This window comes from Cherax quadricarinatus, chromosome 19, assembly GCF_038502225.1.
Source record: "Cherax quadricarinatus isolate ZL_2023a chromosome 19, ASM3850222v1, whole genome shotgun sequence".
NCBI lineage: Eukaryota > Metazoa > Arthropoda > Malacostraca > Decapoda > Parastacidae > Cherax > Cherax quadricarinatus.
In genome coordinates, this window is record NC_091310.1 from 34,428,762 (window position 1) to 34,448,348 (window position 19,587).

Here is a 19,587-nt window from a genome sequence, read left to right on the forward strand (position 1 = left end):
GACAAACTGTTAGAATCTCCTAAGCCTGTCAACTCGACAAGGTGATTGAAACTTTGTGAGGACCTATACACACACACACACACACACACACACACACACACACACACACACACGGGAGTGGTCAACGTTCCACAAGCACAGTGACCGTCTAGCGTGCTAGACACACCGGCTGCTGAGGCTTCAAGAAAAAAAATTGTCTCGGAAGATTTCAGAACGACTCCTTACCTCAGGTCGAGCAGGTTGTGGTGTGTTATTCAGGGAGGGAGGCAGGGAGGGAGGCAGGGACGGAGGGAGGCAGGGAGGGAGGCAGGGAGGGAGGGAGGCAGGGAGGCAGGGAGGCCGGGAGGGAGGAAGTGGAAGGGAGGAACGCACGGAGGGAGAAAAGAGAAAGAGGGGTAAAAAAAATGTAATAAAATGAATAAAATGTTCTTGTGGGTCAATGTACCTTGGAAATACTTAACGAAAATCATTTTGGCTGCAAATATTTTGTGTATACTAGTCTATTTGTGGCTGATGGGGGTCGAGTCTCAGCTCCTGGCATCCACAATTCAACAACTCAGGAACAAATCACACTCCATTCCTGGTCTCAACGGCCCTATTAAAATACTCTTAAACCTGGGTATGAATTCTGCTCCCGCCAAGTCCAAATCTAGATCTTTCTTCACAGTAACAAGCACGTTGGTTAGGTTGTAGATGTAGACGTGGTTGTAGACGTGTGTCTGAGCGTGGAGTGTGGCTAAAAAAGTTCTTTCTGACGTCTCAGTGACTCGTATCACTGACTTCATATACACTCCTATGTCTCAAGGTTCTTCTACCTTCAAACATCGTGTTTACGTCTGCCTGTCTAATCCTCGGAGCTTCATGTGCTTGTTATCGTGTCTTCCCTAGTTGTCCTCTCTTACGGTGTTATATGGTTTATCTTTTTCTCACTCTTCGAGAGACATTTCTCTTTGCTAGGGGACCAGTCCCGTAGGGAATCTTAGGATTTTCTTTAGGTAAAAGTTAAATGCCGATGCAGAGACTACGATACGTCCGACATACCTAACATGCTGTATTGTGCCTGAGATACCGTTCGTTAGGCACACACACACACACACACACACACACACACACACACACACACACACACAGGGGACACAGAAACAAGAGGCCACAATTGGAAGTTGAAGACACAAATGAGTCAGAGAGATATTAGGAAGTATTTCTTCAGTCATAGAGTTGTAAGGCAGTGGAATAGCCTAGAAAATGACGTAGTGGAGGCAGGAACCATACACAGTTTTAAGACGAGGTTTGATAAAGCTCATGGAGTGGGGAGAGAGAGAGGGCCCAGTAGCAACCGGTGAAGAGGCGGGGCCAGGAGCTAAGACTCGACCCCTGCAACCACAAATAGGTGAGTACAAATAGGTGAGTACAAATAGGTGAGTACACACACACACACACACACACACACACACACATCTGTTTTGTACATCCCTCTAGATTTTCGTCGCTGCAAAATTGGATAGATTTTTCTCTATTTCCTCCGAAACAATCCCCAGATGAACAAACAACCTCACCCAGTATTCCCCCAGTCTCACTAACAACATCCAGACCCCACACATACCTCCTCACAAGCCAAAACAAAAGTCACCTGATATCACTCTTCAACATTTTTGGGGGAAACTTCTCTAAGTGGCATTAAAAAAAAAATGCACGTAAAATACACATTACAGAGGAATAAGATTTTTTCTTCCAAGACATTTTTATATGAAGATTTCAGCCGGTATTTACCTCTGGTTGTACCTGTGTAGCCGAGAGTGTGTAGATGTGCTGAGTGTACCTGTGTAACCCAGAGTGTGTAGATGTGCTGAGTGTGCCTGTGTAGCCCAGAGTGTGTAGATGTGCTGAGTGTACCTGTGTAGCCCAGAGTGTGTAGATGTGCTGAGTGTGCATGTGTAGCCCAGAGTGTGTAGATGTGCTGAGTGTGCATGTGTAGCCCAGAGTGTGTAGATGTGCTGAGTGTACCTGTGTAACCCAGAGTGTGTAGATGTGCTGAGTGTGCCTGTGTAGCCCAGAGTGTGTAGATGTGCTGAGTGTACCTGTGTAGCCCAGAGTGTGTAGATGTGCTGAGTGTACCTGTGTAACCCAGAGTGTGTAGATGTGCTGAGTGTGCCTGTGTAGCCCAGAGTGTGTAGATGTGCTGAGTGTACCTGTGTAGCCCAGAGTGTGTAGATGTGCTGAGTGTACCTGTGTAGCCCAGAGTGTGTAGATGTGCTGAGTGTGCATGTGTAGCCCAGAGTGTGTAGATGTGCTGAGTGTACCTGTGTAGCCCAGAGTGTGTAGATGTGCTGAGTGTGCATGTGTAGCCCAGAGTGTGTAGATGTGCTGAGTGTACCTGTGTAGCCCAGAGTGTGTAGATGTGCTGAGTGTACCTGTGTAGCCCAGAGTGTGTAGATGTGCTGAGTGTACCTGTGTAGCCCAGAGTGTGTAGATGTGCTGAGTGTACCTGTGTAGCCCAGAGTGTGTAGATGTGCTGAGTGTACCTGTGTAGCCCAGAGTGTGTAGATGTGCTGAGTGTACCTGTGTAGCCCAGAGTGTGTAGATGTGCTGAGTGTACCTGTGTAGCCCAGAGTGTGTAGATGTGCTGAGTGTACCTGTGTAGCCCAGAGTGTGTAGATGTGCTGAGTGTGCATGTGTAGCCCAGAGTGTGTAGATGTGCTGAGTGTGCATGTGTAGCCCAGAGTGTGTAGATGTGCTGAGTGTACCTGTGTAACCCAGAGTGTGTAGATGTGCTGAGTGTACCTGTGTAGCCCAGAGTGTGTGGATGTGGGGGAGCCCTAGGCAGGCTCAGTAACGTGGGTAGCAAAATTATGTGTTCCACCCGCTCAGTTGCCCACCAGCCCACCTGCTTGCAATCCCACCAGCCCACCCATCTGTCTACTTGCCTACTCGCCCACCTGCCGGCCTTACCATTGCGTACCAATTTACGTAACCAAGTGCTTACCTACTGGCTTGCAAACCTGTCTACCTGCCCACCTTCTTACCTGCTTACCTGGTTACTTTCCTGCTTGCCCGCCTCATTACCTGCTTCTCTGCGAGCACACATAGCCACCTGCCAATTACTTAAGTTATCACCTTGTTCACCTATTTTGCCTCCCACCACCTCTGCCTCCCCACCTATCGCCTTCTCGACCTCCAACACCTCCACACCTAAATCCCATCCCACTCCACAGCCTGATTACTTACCTACCTCCACACTTCCACTGCATCTCGGTCTCTCTACCTGCTCAATTGTCCACCAGATTATATCTATAATGATTCTTAGCTGCGGGGTGGATGTCGTCTAGTATATTTTGAAACATAGGGGGTGATAGGGGTGAAACAGAGAGAATGGTGGCGAGGCAAATAGAAGAATATTGGTAATTGTTCCGATCACAGGTTTAGTCAATTGGCCTGCACACCTAGCTGTAGCATGATGACCACTGAGGAAGTAACAAAAAGGCAGCATAGAGTAAATATTTGTATTTCCATCACCAAATAGTAATCAGGTAGGTACAATATATATACAACCTATGTACAGTGTATACAGCTATGCACAATAAGGCAACTGCAAGCAAGAGACACGATGAGAATTGTAGTGATAAGACTTGAAGGTACGTCTGCCAAGGATGATTTACAAGTGCGCCACATCGCTTCACAACTGTGACAGGCTCCCTTGTGATTGGCTGGTTGAACCAAGGAGCCCTCGTTATACTCTTAGCATCTGGTTCGCTGGTCGGGAGGCATGTCTATATGAGTGTGCGACGTACGCCGAATAAAATGGAACACACTCTTAGCATGCTACAGTGAAACAGAAAAGAGAAATGCTGTGACAAGTTTAAGACGAGTAAAGGAAGACGGGTTGCATTTCAAAATGATCTGGGAGAGGTGAAGGGAGGAGTGTGGGGAAATTACGAAGGCAGAGAGCGGTTAGAGGAGATAGAATGGCAGGTCAGAGCTAGAAGAGATAGGGAAGGAGGGAAGGAAGAAAGGGAGGCAGGTGATAGGGATGACTGGGCAGACAAGTGAAGGAAAAACAGATTGAACAATTTTACCTTGGCTTTCCTGATTTTTGGCTTCTAGTCTTGTATCCGGGTGAATGTAGCGTGATCTTATCTGCCTGACCACCGACTGCTGCAGTCTTGACTTACACACATACACTTACTTACATACATACATACATACATACAAGAGCAGCCACTGTGCAATCATAGAGTTCAAGGTGGCGGAAAACACCAGTTGTTCTTAAGATGGTTTAATCAATTTGATATCAAAGTTGCAGAGAAAAAAATCAGGATGGTAAGTAATAACGTAAATAAGATATATCAGTCATATTTTATACAGAGAAAATTTAGAGGCAACATGAGAATAACAATAAAAATATCAAACGAGGAGAGCAGATAATGACCCACAGCATACATGACTAACAGAGACGACTGTGTGTTAGGAAGACCTCAAATTATCTTGCTGAAATCAGCGGCGGCCGTCACAAGATTATGTTTACTCAGATCTTCGTCAACAGTGACGTTGGATACGAGGAGCCTCTGACCTCTGGAAGTTCTAAAGTTATCGACTATTTTTAAAATAAATACTTTGCCACATTTGTTAAATAACAGTGGAACATAGGTTCTTGTAACTTGGAGCTCCCCTTTCACCAAGGAAACACACTCCTCTTCAGTGAAACAGTCTTTTCTTACTTGTTCTTCTCTTGCATCTAAGGGACAGACACGCTCCTCTTCGAAGCGTGTCTGTTCCCTAGGGCATGTCAAGATAAACTTTAGCCTCTAGGACTAAAGTTTATCTTGACATGCCGTTTAAGGTTAGATGCCATTTTTCGACAACTTTTGAGATACTGTCTGGGAGGTGTCGTCTAGATCAGCACTCTGTCGACTTCGAGGTTCCTTTTAGTACAACACTATCCTCCTGGATCCAGTCTATTGTCTTGGGTTGCTGTCTAGTACCAGTCTGTCGTGTTGTGTTGTCGTCTAAGCTCGGGTGATACAAGAGACATTAACTATCTGGATTTCCTAGGAGAATGTCGTGCAATTCATTCTGAAGATAATTTGCATACGCGCTTATCTCTGCTGCGCTGCGGGGACACCATCTGCCAGCATCTCTGTCCTCGTAAAGGAGAGCTGAACATCAGCTTCCAGATGACCCACCTGCAACATCCTTAACCTCGCTTAGTTACCATGGCAGCAGTGAATTATTTCATCGGTAGGAGTTATACATCGTCTTGGGGAATCGGAAGAAAGGGGAAGGGTTATCAGAATGGAGACCAAGGAAGAAGAGGTTAGGTGTTTTTCCTTAAATCAAGATCCCTTCACCAATGTCAAGATAAGTCCCTCGAGAGGTAGCAACAGTGAAGGCACTGCTGCTCCCTGTTGCTGGGGTCTCTTAACTTTTAAGTTCAGATTGAATCTCTCTTCAGATATGTATATATATATATATATATATATATATATATATATATATATATATATATATATATATATATATATATATATATATAACGTTCGCCTTTGCACTCCACAGCAGCGGCATCATTACCATACGTCAGAATTGAAGCTGAACCAGCGGGTAACCCTCCTCAGCGAACTGCGGCTGTTCCAGCAGACCATGACCCGCCTCCAAGGATTGAGCTGCGGCCATTGTCCCCCGAGGAGTTGCGGTCCCAGGGCGCGGACCGCACCGAGGCCCCTAATGCCTGCTGGCACCGCCTCTCCAGGTAGGTTCTCGGTCCCCCGGTAACCTGGCAGTGCCTCTCCAGGTATGCTCTAGGTCATCCCTTCTCTAGCATTCCACGTTCTCTTCTAGCTTTCTAAAAAGAGGAATGCTGTTAGATTCCTTTCTAAATCAATGGAAATATAGATGTTATCAAAGAGAAACTAAAATGGATATATTTTTAATATACTTGATAAATTTATAGAAAGTGAATGTATCATAAATTATAAATAAGTGAATCTTGACTGAGTTAACGAGCGGAAGCATCTCTCAGTGTGTGTACACTGAGAGATGAGCATCTCTCAGTGTGTGTACACTGAGAGATGAGCATCTCTCAGTGTGTGTACACTGAGAGATGAGCATCTCTCAGTGTGTGTACACTGAGAGATAAGCATCTCTCAGTGTGTGCACACTGAGAGATGAGCATCTCTCAGTGTGTGTACACTGAGAGATAAGCATCTCTCAGTGTGTGTACACTGAGAGATGAGCATCTCTCAGTGTGTGTACACTGAGAGATGAGCATCTCTCAGTGTATGTACACAGAGAGATGAGCGTCTCTCAGTGTATGTACACTGAGAGATGAGTATCTCTCAGTGTATGTACACTGAGAGATGAGTATCTCTCAGTGTATGTACACTGAGAGATGAGCATCTCTCAGTGTGTGTACACTGACAGATGAGCATCTCTCAGTGTGTGTACACTGAGAGATGAGCATCTCTCAGTGTGTGCACACTGAGAGATGAGCATCTCTCAGCGTGTGTACACTGAGAGATGAGCATCTCTCAGTGTGTGTACACTGAGAGATGAGCATCTCTCAGTGTGTGTACACTGAGAGATGAGCATCTCTCAGTGTATGTATACTGAGAGATGAGCATCTCTCAGTGTATGTACACTGAGAGATGAGCATCTCTCAGTGTGTGTACACTGAGAGATGAGCATCTCTCAGTGTGTGTACACTGAGAGATGAGCATCTCTCAGTGTATGTACACTGAGAGATGAGCATCTCTCAGTGTGTGTACACTGATAGATGAGCATCTCTCAGTGTGTGTACACTGAGAGATGAGCATCTCTCAGTGTGCGTACACTGAGAGATGAGCATCTCTCAGCGTGTGTACACTGAGAGATGAGCATCTCTCAGTGTGTGTACACTGAGAGATGAGCATCTCTCAGTGTGTGGCCACTGAGAGATGAGCATCTCTCAGTGTATGTACACTGAGAGATGAGCATCTCTCAGTGTGTGTACACTGAGAGATGAGCATCTCTCAGTGTGTGTCCACTGAGAGATGAGCATCTCTCAGTGTGTGTACACTGAGAGATGAGCATCTCTCAGTGTGTGTACACTGAGAGATGAGCATCTCTCAGTGTGTGTACACTGAGAGATGAGCATCTCTCAGAGTATGTACACTGAGAGATGAGCATCTCTCAGTGTACGTACACTGAGAGATGAGCATCTCTCAGTGTGTGTACACTGAGAGATGAACATCTCTCAGTGTATGTACACTGAGAGATGAGCATCTCTCAGTGTGTGTACACTGAGAGATGAGCATCTCTCAGTGTGCGTACACTGAGAGATGAGCATCTCTCAGTGTGTGTACACTGAGAGATGAGCATCTCTCAGCGTGTGTATACTGAGAGATGAGCATCTCTCAGTGTGTGTACACTGAGAGATGAGCATCTCTCAGCGTGTGTATACTGAGAGATGAGCGTCTCTCAGCGTGTGTACACTGAGAGATGAGCATCTCTCAGTGTGTGTACACTGAGAGATGAGCGTCTCTCAGTGTGTGTACACTGAGAGATGAGCATATCTCAGTGTGTGTACACTGAGAGATGAGCATCTCTCAGTGTGTGTACACGAGAGATGAGCATCTCTCAGTGTATGTACACTGAGAGATGAGCATCTCTCAGTGTGTGTACACTGAGAGATGAGCATCTCTTAGTGTATGTACACTGAGAGATGAGCATCTCTCAGTGTGTGTACACTGATAGATGAGCATCTCTCAGCTTGTGTATACTGAGAGATGAGCATCTCTCAGTGTGTGTACACTGAGAGATGAGCATCTCTCAGTGTGTGTACACTGAGAGATGAGCGTCTCTCAGTGTGTGTACACTGAGAGATGAGCATCTCTCAGTGTGTGTACACTGAGAGATGAGCATCTCTCAGTGTGCGTACACTGAGAGATAAGCATCTCTCCGTGTGTGTACACTGAGAGATGAGCATCTCTCAGTGTGTGTACACTGAGAGATGAGCATCTCTCAGTGTATGTACACTGAGAGATGAGCATCTCTCAGTGTGTGTACACTGAGAGATGAGCATCTCTCAGTGTGTGTACACTGAGAGATGAGCATCTCTCAGTGTGTGTACACTGAGAGATGAGCATCTCTCAGAGTATGTACACTGAGAGATGAGCATCTCTCAGTGTACGTACACTGAGAGATGAGCATCTCTCAGTGTACGTACACTGAGAGATGAGCATCTCTCAGTGTATGTACACTGAGAGATGAGCATCTCTCAGTGTGTGTACACTGAGAGATGAGCATCTCTCAGTGTGGGTACACTGAGAGATGAGCATCTCTCAGTGTGTGTACACTGAGAGATGAGCATCTCTCAGCGTGTGTATACTGAGAGATGAGCATCTCTCAGTGTGTGTACACTGAGAGATGAGCATCTCTCAGCGTGTGTATACTGAGAGATGAGCGTCTCTCAGCGTGTGTACACTGAGAGATGAGCATCTCTCAGTGTGTGTACACTGAGAGATGAGCGTCTCTCAGCGTGTGTACACTGAGAGATGAGCATATCTCAATGTGTGTACACTGAGAGATGAGCATCTCTCAGTGTGTGTACACGAGAGATGAGCATCTCTCAGTGTATGTATACTGAGAGATGAGCATCTCTCAGTGTGTGTACACTGAGAGATGAGCATCTCTTAGTGTATGTACACTGAGAGATGAGCATCTCTCAGTGTGTGTACACTGATAGATGAGCATCTCTCAGCGTGTGTATACTGAGAGATGAGCATCTCTCAGTGTGTGTACACTGAGAGATGAGCATCTCTCAGTGTGTGTACACTGAGAGATGAGCGTCTCTCAGTGTGTGTACACTGAGAGATGAGCATCTCTCAGTGTGTGTACACTGAGAGATGAGCGTCTCTCAGTGTGTGTACACTGAGAGATGAGCATCTCTCAGTGTGTGTACACTGAGAGATGAGCGTCTCTCAGTGTGTGTACACTGAGAGATGAACATCTCTCACAATGTATATACGCTGAAAAATACTCACCAAACAGTGTATATACACTGAAAAATACATAGCACTCTGGGTTATATACACTGCAATACTCTCAGTCTTCGGTGTGAATGTCCTGTGTATTGTACCTGTCTCAAGTACAAATGAAATTATCATATAAAATAATTTCTGTCGTTTATAATTACGTTTAATATTTATTTTTATATTTACGATCAATATAACTGTGCAACGAAATTATTATTAAATATAATTTCAGACCTGTCAACCAAAATTTGCCGTTTTTCTCTCTGCTCTTAATTATTTGCGGTCAAGGAATCACATACCGTTTTTTTCCTCCTCTTGGCTCAATCGACTACGCCCATCATTAATCTTGCTGTTTCCTCCACGCTTACCACCCACGCCAGCACTCTGGGTGAGTGTCGACCTCACAGGGAGTGCTACCCATTGCTGCGTCTGCCCACCATCTCGCCCCAGGACTCGTGGCTCTTCGGAATCTACGACACCTGCCCTCTCAACTACCAGGGAAGTCTGGTAAGTCTCCTCACCACCTCTCTTGTTTCTCATTGCATGTTTTAACTATGGTTAAAACATGGTTTTAACTATGGTTAAAACATATTTTTTAACTATGTTTTAAAACATAGTTTTAACTATGGTTAAAACATGGTTTTAATTGTGATGAAAACATGATTTTAATTATTGTTAAAACATGGTATTAGCAATGCTGTGCACTTGACAGATTCACTTGAAAAATATTTATACAATTATTTATTATTATAGTTATTTTTTATTACTCCTGGGGAAGTGCATAAGGGTCGTACATAGCATGAGAATTTGATCCAAGGAAGCAGATGGCTTCTTCATTTCCACGGATGTAGAGCCCTTCTACGGTCTCCCGGCACGTCACCTCGGACACTTTGTTTGACCTTTGAAATCGTTCTTAGATGTTCCCTCCTTGCAGGTGTTTGGGATCTGTTGTGAGAAAAGTAAGGATACCGCCAACGAAGCCTCTGACGTATCTAACGAGGTCAGGTCGGCAGGACCAGAAGTGAACCGGGAGCCGGAAGTGAATCGGTACATGGCGGCGGAGGCGGAGGGTCCGGGACTGATGGACCGAAGCCACGTGCAGTTCGTACCTCCGCGGGACACCAATGCTGTCACTGCGGTGCCTTCCCTCAGGCTCCCATGGAACCACTTAGGACTCACCCACCCGCCTTTCATCACCCACCCGCCCGAACACACCAACAAACCCTGGTGGGTCTCTCATGGGGTCACCACTCCAAGTACAACCACTCCCAGTGACCACTGGTTTAACCCCCCTGAATACCCTACGACAACGCCTCGAACCTGGTGGACAACGACTCCCAGATCCACGACTCCCAGATCCACGACTCCCAGATTCACGACCCGCAGAACTACGACCAATCATTGGTGGACGACCCCCAGTCATCCTCCTACGACTACGAAACCGTGGTGGGACTGGCCACCAGCTGACGATACCATCGGTGCTCGTAAGTCATACTTCGATTCCTCGCTGGAGGTACTTCGACGTCGGTGAAGAACCCTCGACCCTTGGAACGAGACTTATTCTCCTCTTCCTCTCATCGAACCTCAGTTCCCTCTAATTCCGCAAGACTCGCCTTTTTTTCCATGACAAAATGCGTCCTTGATTTTTTTTCCTAGTTAACGGGCGTCTATTTCTATGTTCTATTTTCTTATACTCTCTTAAATTTTATTACTAGTCCCTTAAAGCCTGATAATATTCTCTTTTGGTTATGTTCTTCTAAGGATTATTTATACTCAAAGACTAATGTAAGTCAATGATAGTCTCTTATTTATTTCTGAAAATCTAGTTCAGGTCCCTAAAATTGTAGTTGTCCCCTGAAAATTGAGTTTTAGTTCCTGAAAGACTAGCTCGCCTCCTTGTGCTAATTCTTAAAAGTTTAGCTCTAGTTCATGAAAATCTAGTTCTAGTTTCTAACAACAGTGTTCTAGATTCTGAAAATCTAGTTCTAGTCTCTAAAAATCTACATGTGGTCCCTGAAAGTCTAGCGGTGAGAGTAGCCACTCTCATTGCTAAGGTCCAGGTAACAAACCCTGGAGATTAACATAAAACAAATTCCTTGAAATCTAGCTCTAGTATCTGAAGGGCTAAATCGCCCCTGAAGGATTTGTTCTATTTCCTTAAATTCCTTAAAAAAAATGACAGCCTCTTTCCATTCCACGGAATTTTAATACAAGACAAATTTCAGCCGCTGAAAGTTTGGTTCTACTCCCTGAAACTAGCAAAAGTTCCCTAAAGCCATTTTTCAAGACCCTGAAATACTGAGTTAAATCGCTGGAAGTCTAGTTCCAGGCCCTGAAAAGTACCCGACTCCCTTTTATTTACATCTCTGAAAATCTGATTCAAGTCTCTGAGAGACCAGCTGTCGTCTCTTATATTTTTAATTCGTCAAATAGCAAAATTATGTTCAGAAATTCACCCCCATTCTCATAAAATAACATTACTCTTTCATTGTTATTTTGATTATTAGTTTCTTAGGTTCAAGTTTTTATCAAGTTAGATTCCCTTTATAGACATTTATTGGCTCATATAGTTGAATTTTCAAATTATTTTTTATTTTATTCGTTTGTAGCTATTATTATTATCATCAATATTATCCGACTTCTCACTACTCTCCCCTAACCAGCTGCTCCGCCTGACTCAGACGTAATCACTCAGCCACCTGTGCCAACTGCGCCCTCTGACCTCAACGAAGTGGAGAAGGATCCCTGCACCCCTGGTACCTTCTACAACGCCGCTCCTGACGAAGGCTTCAGAATCAGCGGAGGTCAGCCAGCCACCGCTCACTCGCACCCTTGGATAGTAAGTGTCAGCAGGCAGTCAGTAGGTCTTCAGACAAAAATTTATTTTTTATTCTTTTTTATCCAGTGGATGGAAACGCTCTTAAATATAAACCAAGGATGGTAGCGTTATATATATATATATATATATATATATATATATATATATATATATATATATATATATATATATATATATATAAATATATATATATATATATATATATATATATATATATATATATATATATATATATATATATATATATATATATAATGCAAAACAACCACTCTGAAAGAATAGAGAAATTCCAAGCGCTTTCGTGACTACTCACATTATCAAGGAACTATGAAAGTAAAGCATCCAAGGAAGCTATATAAGGGGTCCGGCCAGCACCTCACTATATATATATATATATATATATATATATATATATATATATATATATATATATATATATATATATATATATATATATATATATATATATATATATATATATATATATATATATATATATATATATATATATATATACATATATATATATATATATATATATATATATATATTTATACATATATATATACATATATATATATATATATGTATATATATATATATATATATATATATATATATATATATATATATATATATATATATATATATATATATAAATATATATATACAATATGGCACAGAAGATTTAAGAGATACATTGTTAATATAAAGGTGGCATATACGGTACACGATTATAAGGCGAAAATCTCATCCAGCTCCTCAGAGCTGGGGCGTGTGCCCAAAATGCAGCAGGCATTACCCCTTTGAACAGCCGCACTGAGCCGCTGGAACAGAAAACTAGCTGCCCTGGGATCCCTAGTTACCCTGATGAGTCTTTTTCCCAGCTCCTTAAGGAAATTAGATGCACTCTTTCCCCATGAGCCAAGGGTCTCTGAGCCTATGGGAACAAACATATAATGATGGGCAAGTTCTCCATATTTTCTAGACTTTTGGGACTCCCTGAAGCTGGCAGCTGCCCCTCCTTCCCTGGTGTATTGGAGATAGGTATCAGCCAAGGTAGATGCACATGTATAGTCCCACACCACCTGCTTCCCATCTGTCCAGGCTTGAAGGGTGATACCATCTGGACGCTTCTTGCTGCCATCAGATCTGCATAGTTGGGGTGGCTCCCTCACTGCTGGGCATCCAGCTGTTGTGAGGCTCCTCTTGATAATGTTATTAACCTCCTCATGTCTTGCAATCTTTCCCTCGGATTTACGGCACACAAGACCATGGTACCCGAATCGGTCTGCTGCTTCACTGCCACAAATACACCTGTGTTCGGCGAGAATAGGGGCGGCAAGTCGAAGGGCAACACCAATGCGGATGGTCTGTGGGTCAAGGCGTGTGCCAAGGCTGGAGTTGGGAACAGCCAACAGAAAGTCCCCAGCATGAGGGGCTCTCACTGCCAGGAGGCGGGCTCTATCCTTCCCTGACCCACTCTGAAGCATTGTTGAGGCAATATTTTCCACTATTGGACCATCCCAGTGCGATTGTTTGTAGTTGTTGGGGGGAGCAGGTCTGGTTTCAGAGCCCGTTAGATTATCCCAGATCATTGCTCCGTCAATGAATTTTTGGTCCTGGACTCCAATCTTGTCCCTAAGATGTTCAGGGAGAATCGCTGTTACAAGCTCTCTGGATGCAATACACGAGGACAGAAAAGCAGGTAACGCAATCTGTGATGACTTGCGGACACCAATGCCTCCTAGTCTGACTGGAAGTGTAGCTTGGTTCCACTGCCAGTCTTCTAGAGTAAGGTTAAGTACTTTCGCAAAAATCTGCCTCAGAATACTGTCATATTCGTGCAGTATAGGGTTATCATATGAAGGTGCACATCTTAGGAAATATGTCAACCTGGGCAGACTCAAGAACTTTGTGAGAAGGTACAAGGCATCGTGGATGTCCAGATTGCCTATTCGTTGTTCCATTCTCCTTAACTCTTCCAATTTCTTCCTGAGAATTGTGTCAATGGCATTGCTTCCCAAAGGTGCTCCTAGCAAGACACTATTTGTGTGGGCAATGACTGCTGCTCCTGGTAGTTTTGATCTCACTGCATTTATCACTTGCTGACTGACTGAGATGATTTCACATTTGGATGGATTCAGAATGAGACCCATTTCCTGTCCCCGTGTCATTACCTGTGTAAGGTCATGTAGGAGGGACTCCTTTGTACCTGCTAGTGTGCCATCATCTAGGAACCAGATGTTTAGCTCGCTGGTCAGTCTGACTGTGATTTCCCTAACTGCTATACAGAAGAGAAATGGTGCAAGAGGATCTCCTTGTTGGACACCCTCCGATGATGTGATTTCATGCTCTCCAAAGAGAGGCATTGATTCCTTGCTATACCCAGCTGAAACAAAAGGGAAGAGACCAGGGAAATGTTCTTGTACTGCTGCTAATACCACGTCTCTTTTCAGGAGATTGAACGCATTCTTGAAATCTAATTTTACCACTGCATTGTCCTCAGGCAGGTTGTTGATATACGCCCTTGTTGCATGAACCGCTGCTTCACTTCCTTGAGAGACCCCAAAGCCAAGCTGGTTTGGTTGAAGCATCATGGCTGCCTGTGCACGAATACTTCGGACAGCAGCTTTGGACACGAGGCGGCGTAACGTGTTGCCTACTGCAATTGGCCATATTCCTCCATCCTTCTTTTTAAGTGCACAAAGTGTTGCACCAAAAAAGAAAGATCTAATTTCATCAGGAATCAGACCAGCCAAGGAATTGTTGACGAACCTTGTGATCTCTGAAAGCAGTGTCTCTGCAATTTCCCCAATAACTGGATTAACCATTTCCTTTAAATGCTGTGGCCTTATTCCAGTGTAACCCCCAGCAGAGCCAGATGGGAGCGACATTATTGCTTTGTAAATGTCTGAGTCTTCCACAATCAATGGTTCCATAGTGGGGACAGAGGTGTTGGAACTGTTGGTGCCACTGGTTTCCCTGGCAGGGTGCTTTCCTCTAAGTGCTTCAGCAGTGTCAGCATCCCTGGGAGCAACTGTGTCGTCACTGGTAATAATTCTGATTGCCCCCACTGTGTTGCCCTCTTCAATTTTCTTGCTCACCTGGACTCTGACTTTTTCACTGTCAGTAGAGTGAGTGGGGGTTCTGCCTCTCCCTTTTTTGTGTTGACGGGGAAGGCGAATGAGGTTATCAACTCTAGGAAAATCTCTTAAGGATTTAATTATCATTGAGGCTAGCCTCTTTCCCCTTCTTTCCGGCACAGCTAAGCAGACATTGCCAAAAAGTAGCAAGTTGTGCCATGCCTTGATGGTTGGTGGAGCATTTAAGATAGCGGAACCATCGTTTACTTTTTTCAGGAGGTCTGTAAGTTTCCCAGCTGCGTGTGGACGGGCTGCTTTGGGAATATGTGTGAGTGTCCTCGTACCTGTTGCTTTAATTGCTTCCAAGAGATTGTCTGATGAGATGAAATCTGTTGGAGTGGGTTCATATATATATATATATATATATATATATATATATATATATATATATATATATATATATATATATATATATATATATATATATATATATATATGGAATGAGGCACAACTTGTTCTCACCGAACCAGACCTTAGACGCCGACGGTGCCTAGAAGCCTCACTAATCACCGTCACCGACACTATAGAACGTAACACTGGAAACCACAAAATTTCAAAAACATTAGCATACATGATACTTAAGCACCACCAACCCAACAACACAGGAGTCACATGATTTCATCGTCTACCCGTCCTCATCTCAACATGACATTCTTCAGGTCACCATGCGTCACTCACACCTCACTCTCCGCCTATATATTTAATGTCTTTCTGCCTCTGTATGTTAGAAGTGATCAAGGTTCCAGGACCGAAACGTTTTCTAATAAATATGGCATAGTGTTTGCTTACGTGTCTTTCTAAACCAACTTGTCGGTATTTATTACCAAGGTTTATACCATATATATATATATATATATATATATATATATATATATATATATATATATATATATATATATATATATATATATATATATATATATCTATATATATATATATATATATATATATATATATATATATATATATATATATATATATATATATATATATATATATATATATATATATATATATATATATATATATATATATATATATATATATATATATATATATATATATATATATATATATATATATATATATATATGATTGGTGGAATGATGAAGTAAAGGGTGCGATAAAAGAGAAAAAGGTAGCTTACGAGAGGTTTTTACAAAGCAGAAGTGTTATAAGAAGAGCAGAGTATATGGAGAGTAAAAGAAAGATGAAGAGAGTGGTGAGAGAGTGCAAAAGGAGAGCAGATGAAAGAGTGGGAGAGGCACTGTCAAGAAATTTTAATGAAAATAAGAAAAAATTTTGGAGTGAGTTAAACAAGTTAAGAAAGCCTAGGGAAAGTATGGATTTGTCAGTTAAAAACAGAGTAGGGGAGTTAGTAGATGGGGAGAGGGAGGTATTAGGTAGATGGCGAGAATATTTTGAGGAACTTTTAAATGTTGAGGAAGAAAGGGAGGCGGTAATTTCATGCACTGGCCAGGGAGGTATACCATCTTTTAGGAGTGAAGAAGAGCAGAATGTAAGTGTGGTGGAGGTACGTGAGGCATTACGTAGAATGAAAGGGGGTAAAGCAGCTGGAACTGATGGGATCATGACAGAAATGTTAAAAGCAGGGGGGGATATAGTGTTGGAGTCGTTGGTACTTTTGTTTAATAAATGTATGAAAGAGGGGAAGATACCTAGGGATTGGAGGAGAGCATGTATAGTCCCTTTATATAAAGGGAAAGGGGACAAAAGAGATTGTAAAAATTATAGAGGAATAAGTTTACTGAGTATACCAGGAAAAGTATACGGTAGGGTTATAATTGAAAGAATTAGAGGTAAGACAGAATGTAGGATTGCGGATGAGCAGGGAGGCTTCAGAGTGGGTAGGGGATGTGTAGATCAAGTGTTTACAGTGAAGCATATATGTGAACAGTGTTTAGATAAAGGTAGGGAAGTTTTTATTGCATTTATGGATTTAGAAAAGGCATATGATAGAGTGGATAGAGGAGCAATGTGGCAGATGTTGCAAGTATATGGAATAGGTGGTAAGTTACTAAATGCTGTAAAGAGCTTTTATGAGGATAGTGAGGCTCAGGTTAGGGTATGTAGAAGAGAGGGAGAATACTTCCAGGTAAAAGTAGGTCTTAGACAGAGATGTGTAATGTCACCATGGTTGTTTAATATATTTATAGATGGGGTTGTAAAAGAAGTAAATGCTAGGGTGTTCGGGAGAGGGGTGGGATTAAATTATGGGGAATCAAATTCAAAATGGGAACTGACACAGTTACTTTTTGCTGATGATACTGTGCTTATGGGAGATTCTAAAGAAAAATTGCAAAGGTTAGTGGATGAGTTTGAGAATGTGTGTAAAGGTAGAAAGTTGAAAGCGAACATAAAAAAGAGTAAGGTGATGAGGGTTCAAGTGATTTAGATAAAGAAAAATTGGATATCAAATTGGGGAGGAGGAGTATGGAAGAAGTGAATGTTTTCAGATACTGGGAGTTGACGTGTCGGCGGATGGTTTTATGAAGGATGAGGTTAATCATATAATTGATGAGGGAAAAAAGGTGAGTGGTGCGTTGAGGTATATGTGGAGTCAAAAAACGTTATCTATGGAGGCAAAGAAGGGAATGTATGAAAGTATAGTAGTACCAACACTCTTATATGGGTGTGAAGCTTGGGTGGTAAATGCAGCAGCGAGGAGACGGTTGGAGGCAGTGGAGATGTCCTGTCTAAGGGCAATGTGTGGTGTAAATATTATGCAGAAAATTCGGAGTGTGGAAATTAGGAGAAGGTGTGGAGTTAATAAAAGCATTAGTCAGAGGGCAGAAGAGGGGTTGTTGAGGTGGTTTGGTCATTTAGAGAGAATGGATCAAAGTAGAATGACATGGAAAGCATATAAATCTATAGGGGAAGGAAGGAGGGGTAGGGGTCGTCCTCGAAAGGGTTGGAAAGAGGGGGTAAAGGAGGTTTTGTGGGCAAGGGGCTTGGACTTCCAGCAAGCGTGCATGAGCGTGTTAGATAGGAGTGATTGGAGACGAATGATACTTGGGACCTGACGATCTGTTGGAGTGTGAGCAGGGTAATATTTAGTGAAGGGATTCAGGGAAACCGGTTATTTTCATATAGTCGAACTTGAGTCCTGGAAATGGGAAGTACAATGCCTGCACTTTAAAGGAGGGGTTTGGGATATTGGCAATTTGGAGGGATACGTTGTGCATCTTTATACGTATATGCTTCTAAACTGTTGTATTCTGGGCACCTCTGCAAAAACAGTGATAATGTGTGTGTGGTGAAAGTGTTGAATGATGATGAAAGTATTTTCTTTTCGAGGATTTACTTTCTTTTTTTGGGTCACCCTGCCTCGGTGGGAGACGGCCGACTTGTTGAAATATATATATATATATATATATATATATATATATATATATATATATGTATATATATATATATATATATATATATATATATATATATATATATGTAAATATATATATATATATATATATATATATATATATATATATATATATATATATATATATATATATATATATATATATATATATATATATATATATATATATGTCGTGCAGAATATGTAAAACTGGTCAATTAGCAAGAACTCATTTAAAATTAAGTCCTTTCTAAAATTTTCTCTTATACGTTTAAAGATATATTTTTTTCATTAATGTTAATGTAAATAATTTTAATTTTGCAACAAAAGAATCTTAGAAAGCTTACCTAACCTTATTATAACAAGCGCAATTTATTTTAGCCTAACCCAACTAAATATATTTTAGATTTGTTTACAGTAATTTAATATAAAAACAAACACAGTGAAATATATTTTTTTCGTTAGGTTCAGAATGATTTTGGCGCAATTATTGCATACACAAATTTTCGCTTGTCCTATATTGCAAGATGAGCATTGCTATTTAACCCAAGATCGCAAGTTCTGCCTATTCGGCACGAAGAGTATATATACATATGTATATATATATATATATATATATATATATATATATATATATATATATATATATATATATATATATATATATATATATATATACATATATATATATGTATATATATATATATATATATATATATATATATATATATATATATATATATATATATATATATATATATATATATATATATATATATATATATATATATATATATATATATATACCCTTTGGATGGTAATACGCTAGTATACTGTATATCCCTTCAGTCAGTATTGCCAGAGTATATGGGCACACAATGTCCTACTATCAGGTCCTTAGAAAGGGGTTAATAAAGAGAACACTTTGACATACTGTTTTATATAGTTGGTCATGCAATATTTCATGGGTAAATTTAGGCTGTTTTTTACATTTCATGAAGAAAGTACCTTGATGTATCATTTGAGTTTAGTGCACTATCTCTATGTTTTACAATGACTAGACAATCAAACACAATGAAAAACACAAGAAACGGCACAGTTTGAACTCATTGCGATTGAATCCTAAAACTCCCGGCCAGTTTGCAATCGTGTTATTATGATTTCGTGAGTCATGAAAACACATAGTGTTGAATGAAGCGACTATTTGCTTAC

The 19,587-nt window shown here is 41.6% G+C and overlaps 1 protein-coding gene across 1 annotated transcript in view; it reads left to right on the forward strand.

The window, feature by feature from the left end:
* The window catches only part of LOC128688260 (serine proteinase stubble), a 164,133-nt gene that overhangs the window by 136,714 nt on the left and 7,832 nt on the right, over positions 1-19,587 (forward strand). The window contains exons 2-5 of the mRNA XM_053775978.2: positions 5,554-5,746; positions 9,389-9,515; positions 9,943-10,492; positions 11,672-11,847. Coding sequence (XP_053631953.1) covers positions 5,554-5,746; positions 9,389-9,515; positions 9,943-10,492; positions 11,672-11,847 — 1,046 coding nt within the window. The remainder of the gene's footprint in view (positions 1-5,553; positions 5,747-9,388; positions 9,516-9,942; positions 10,493-11,671; positions 11,848-19,587) is intronic.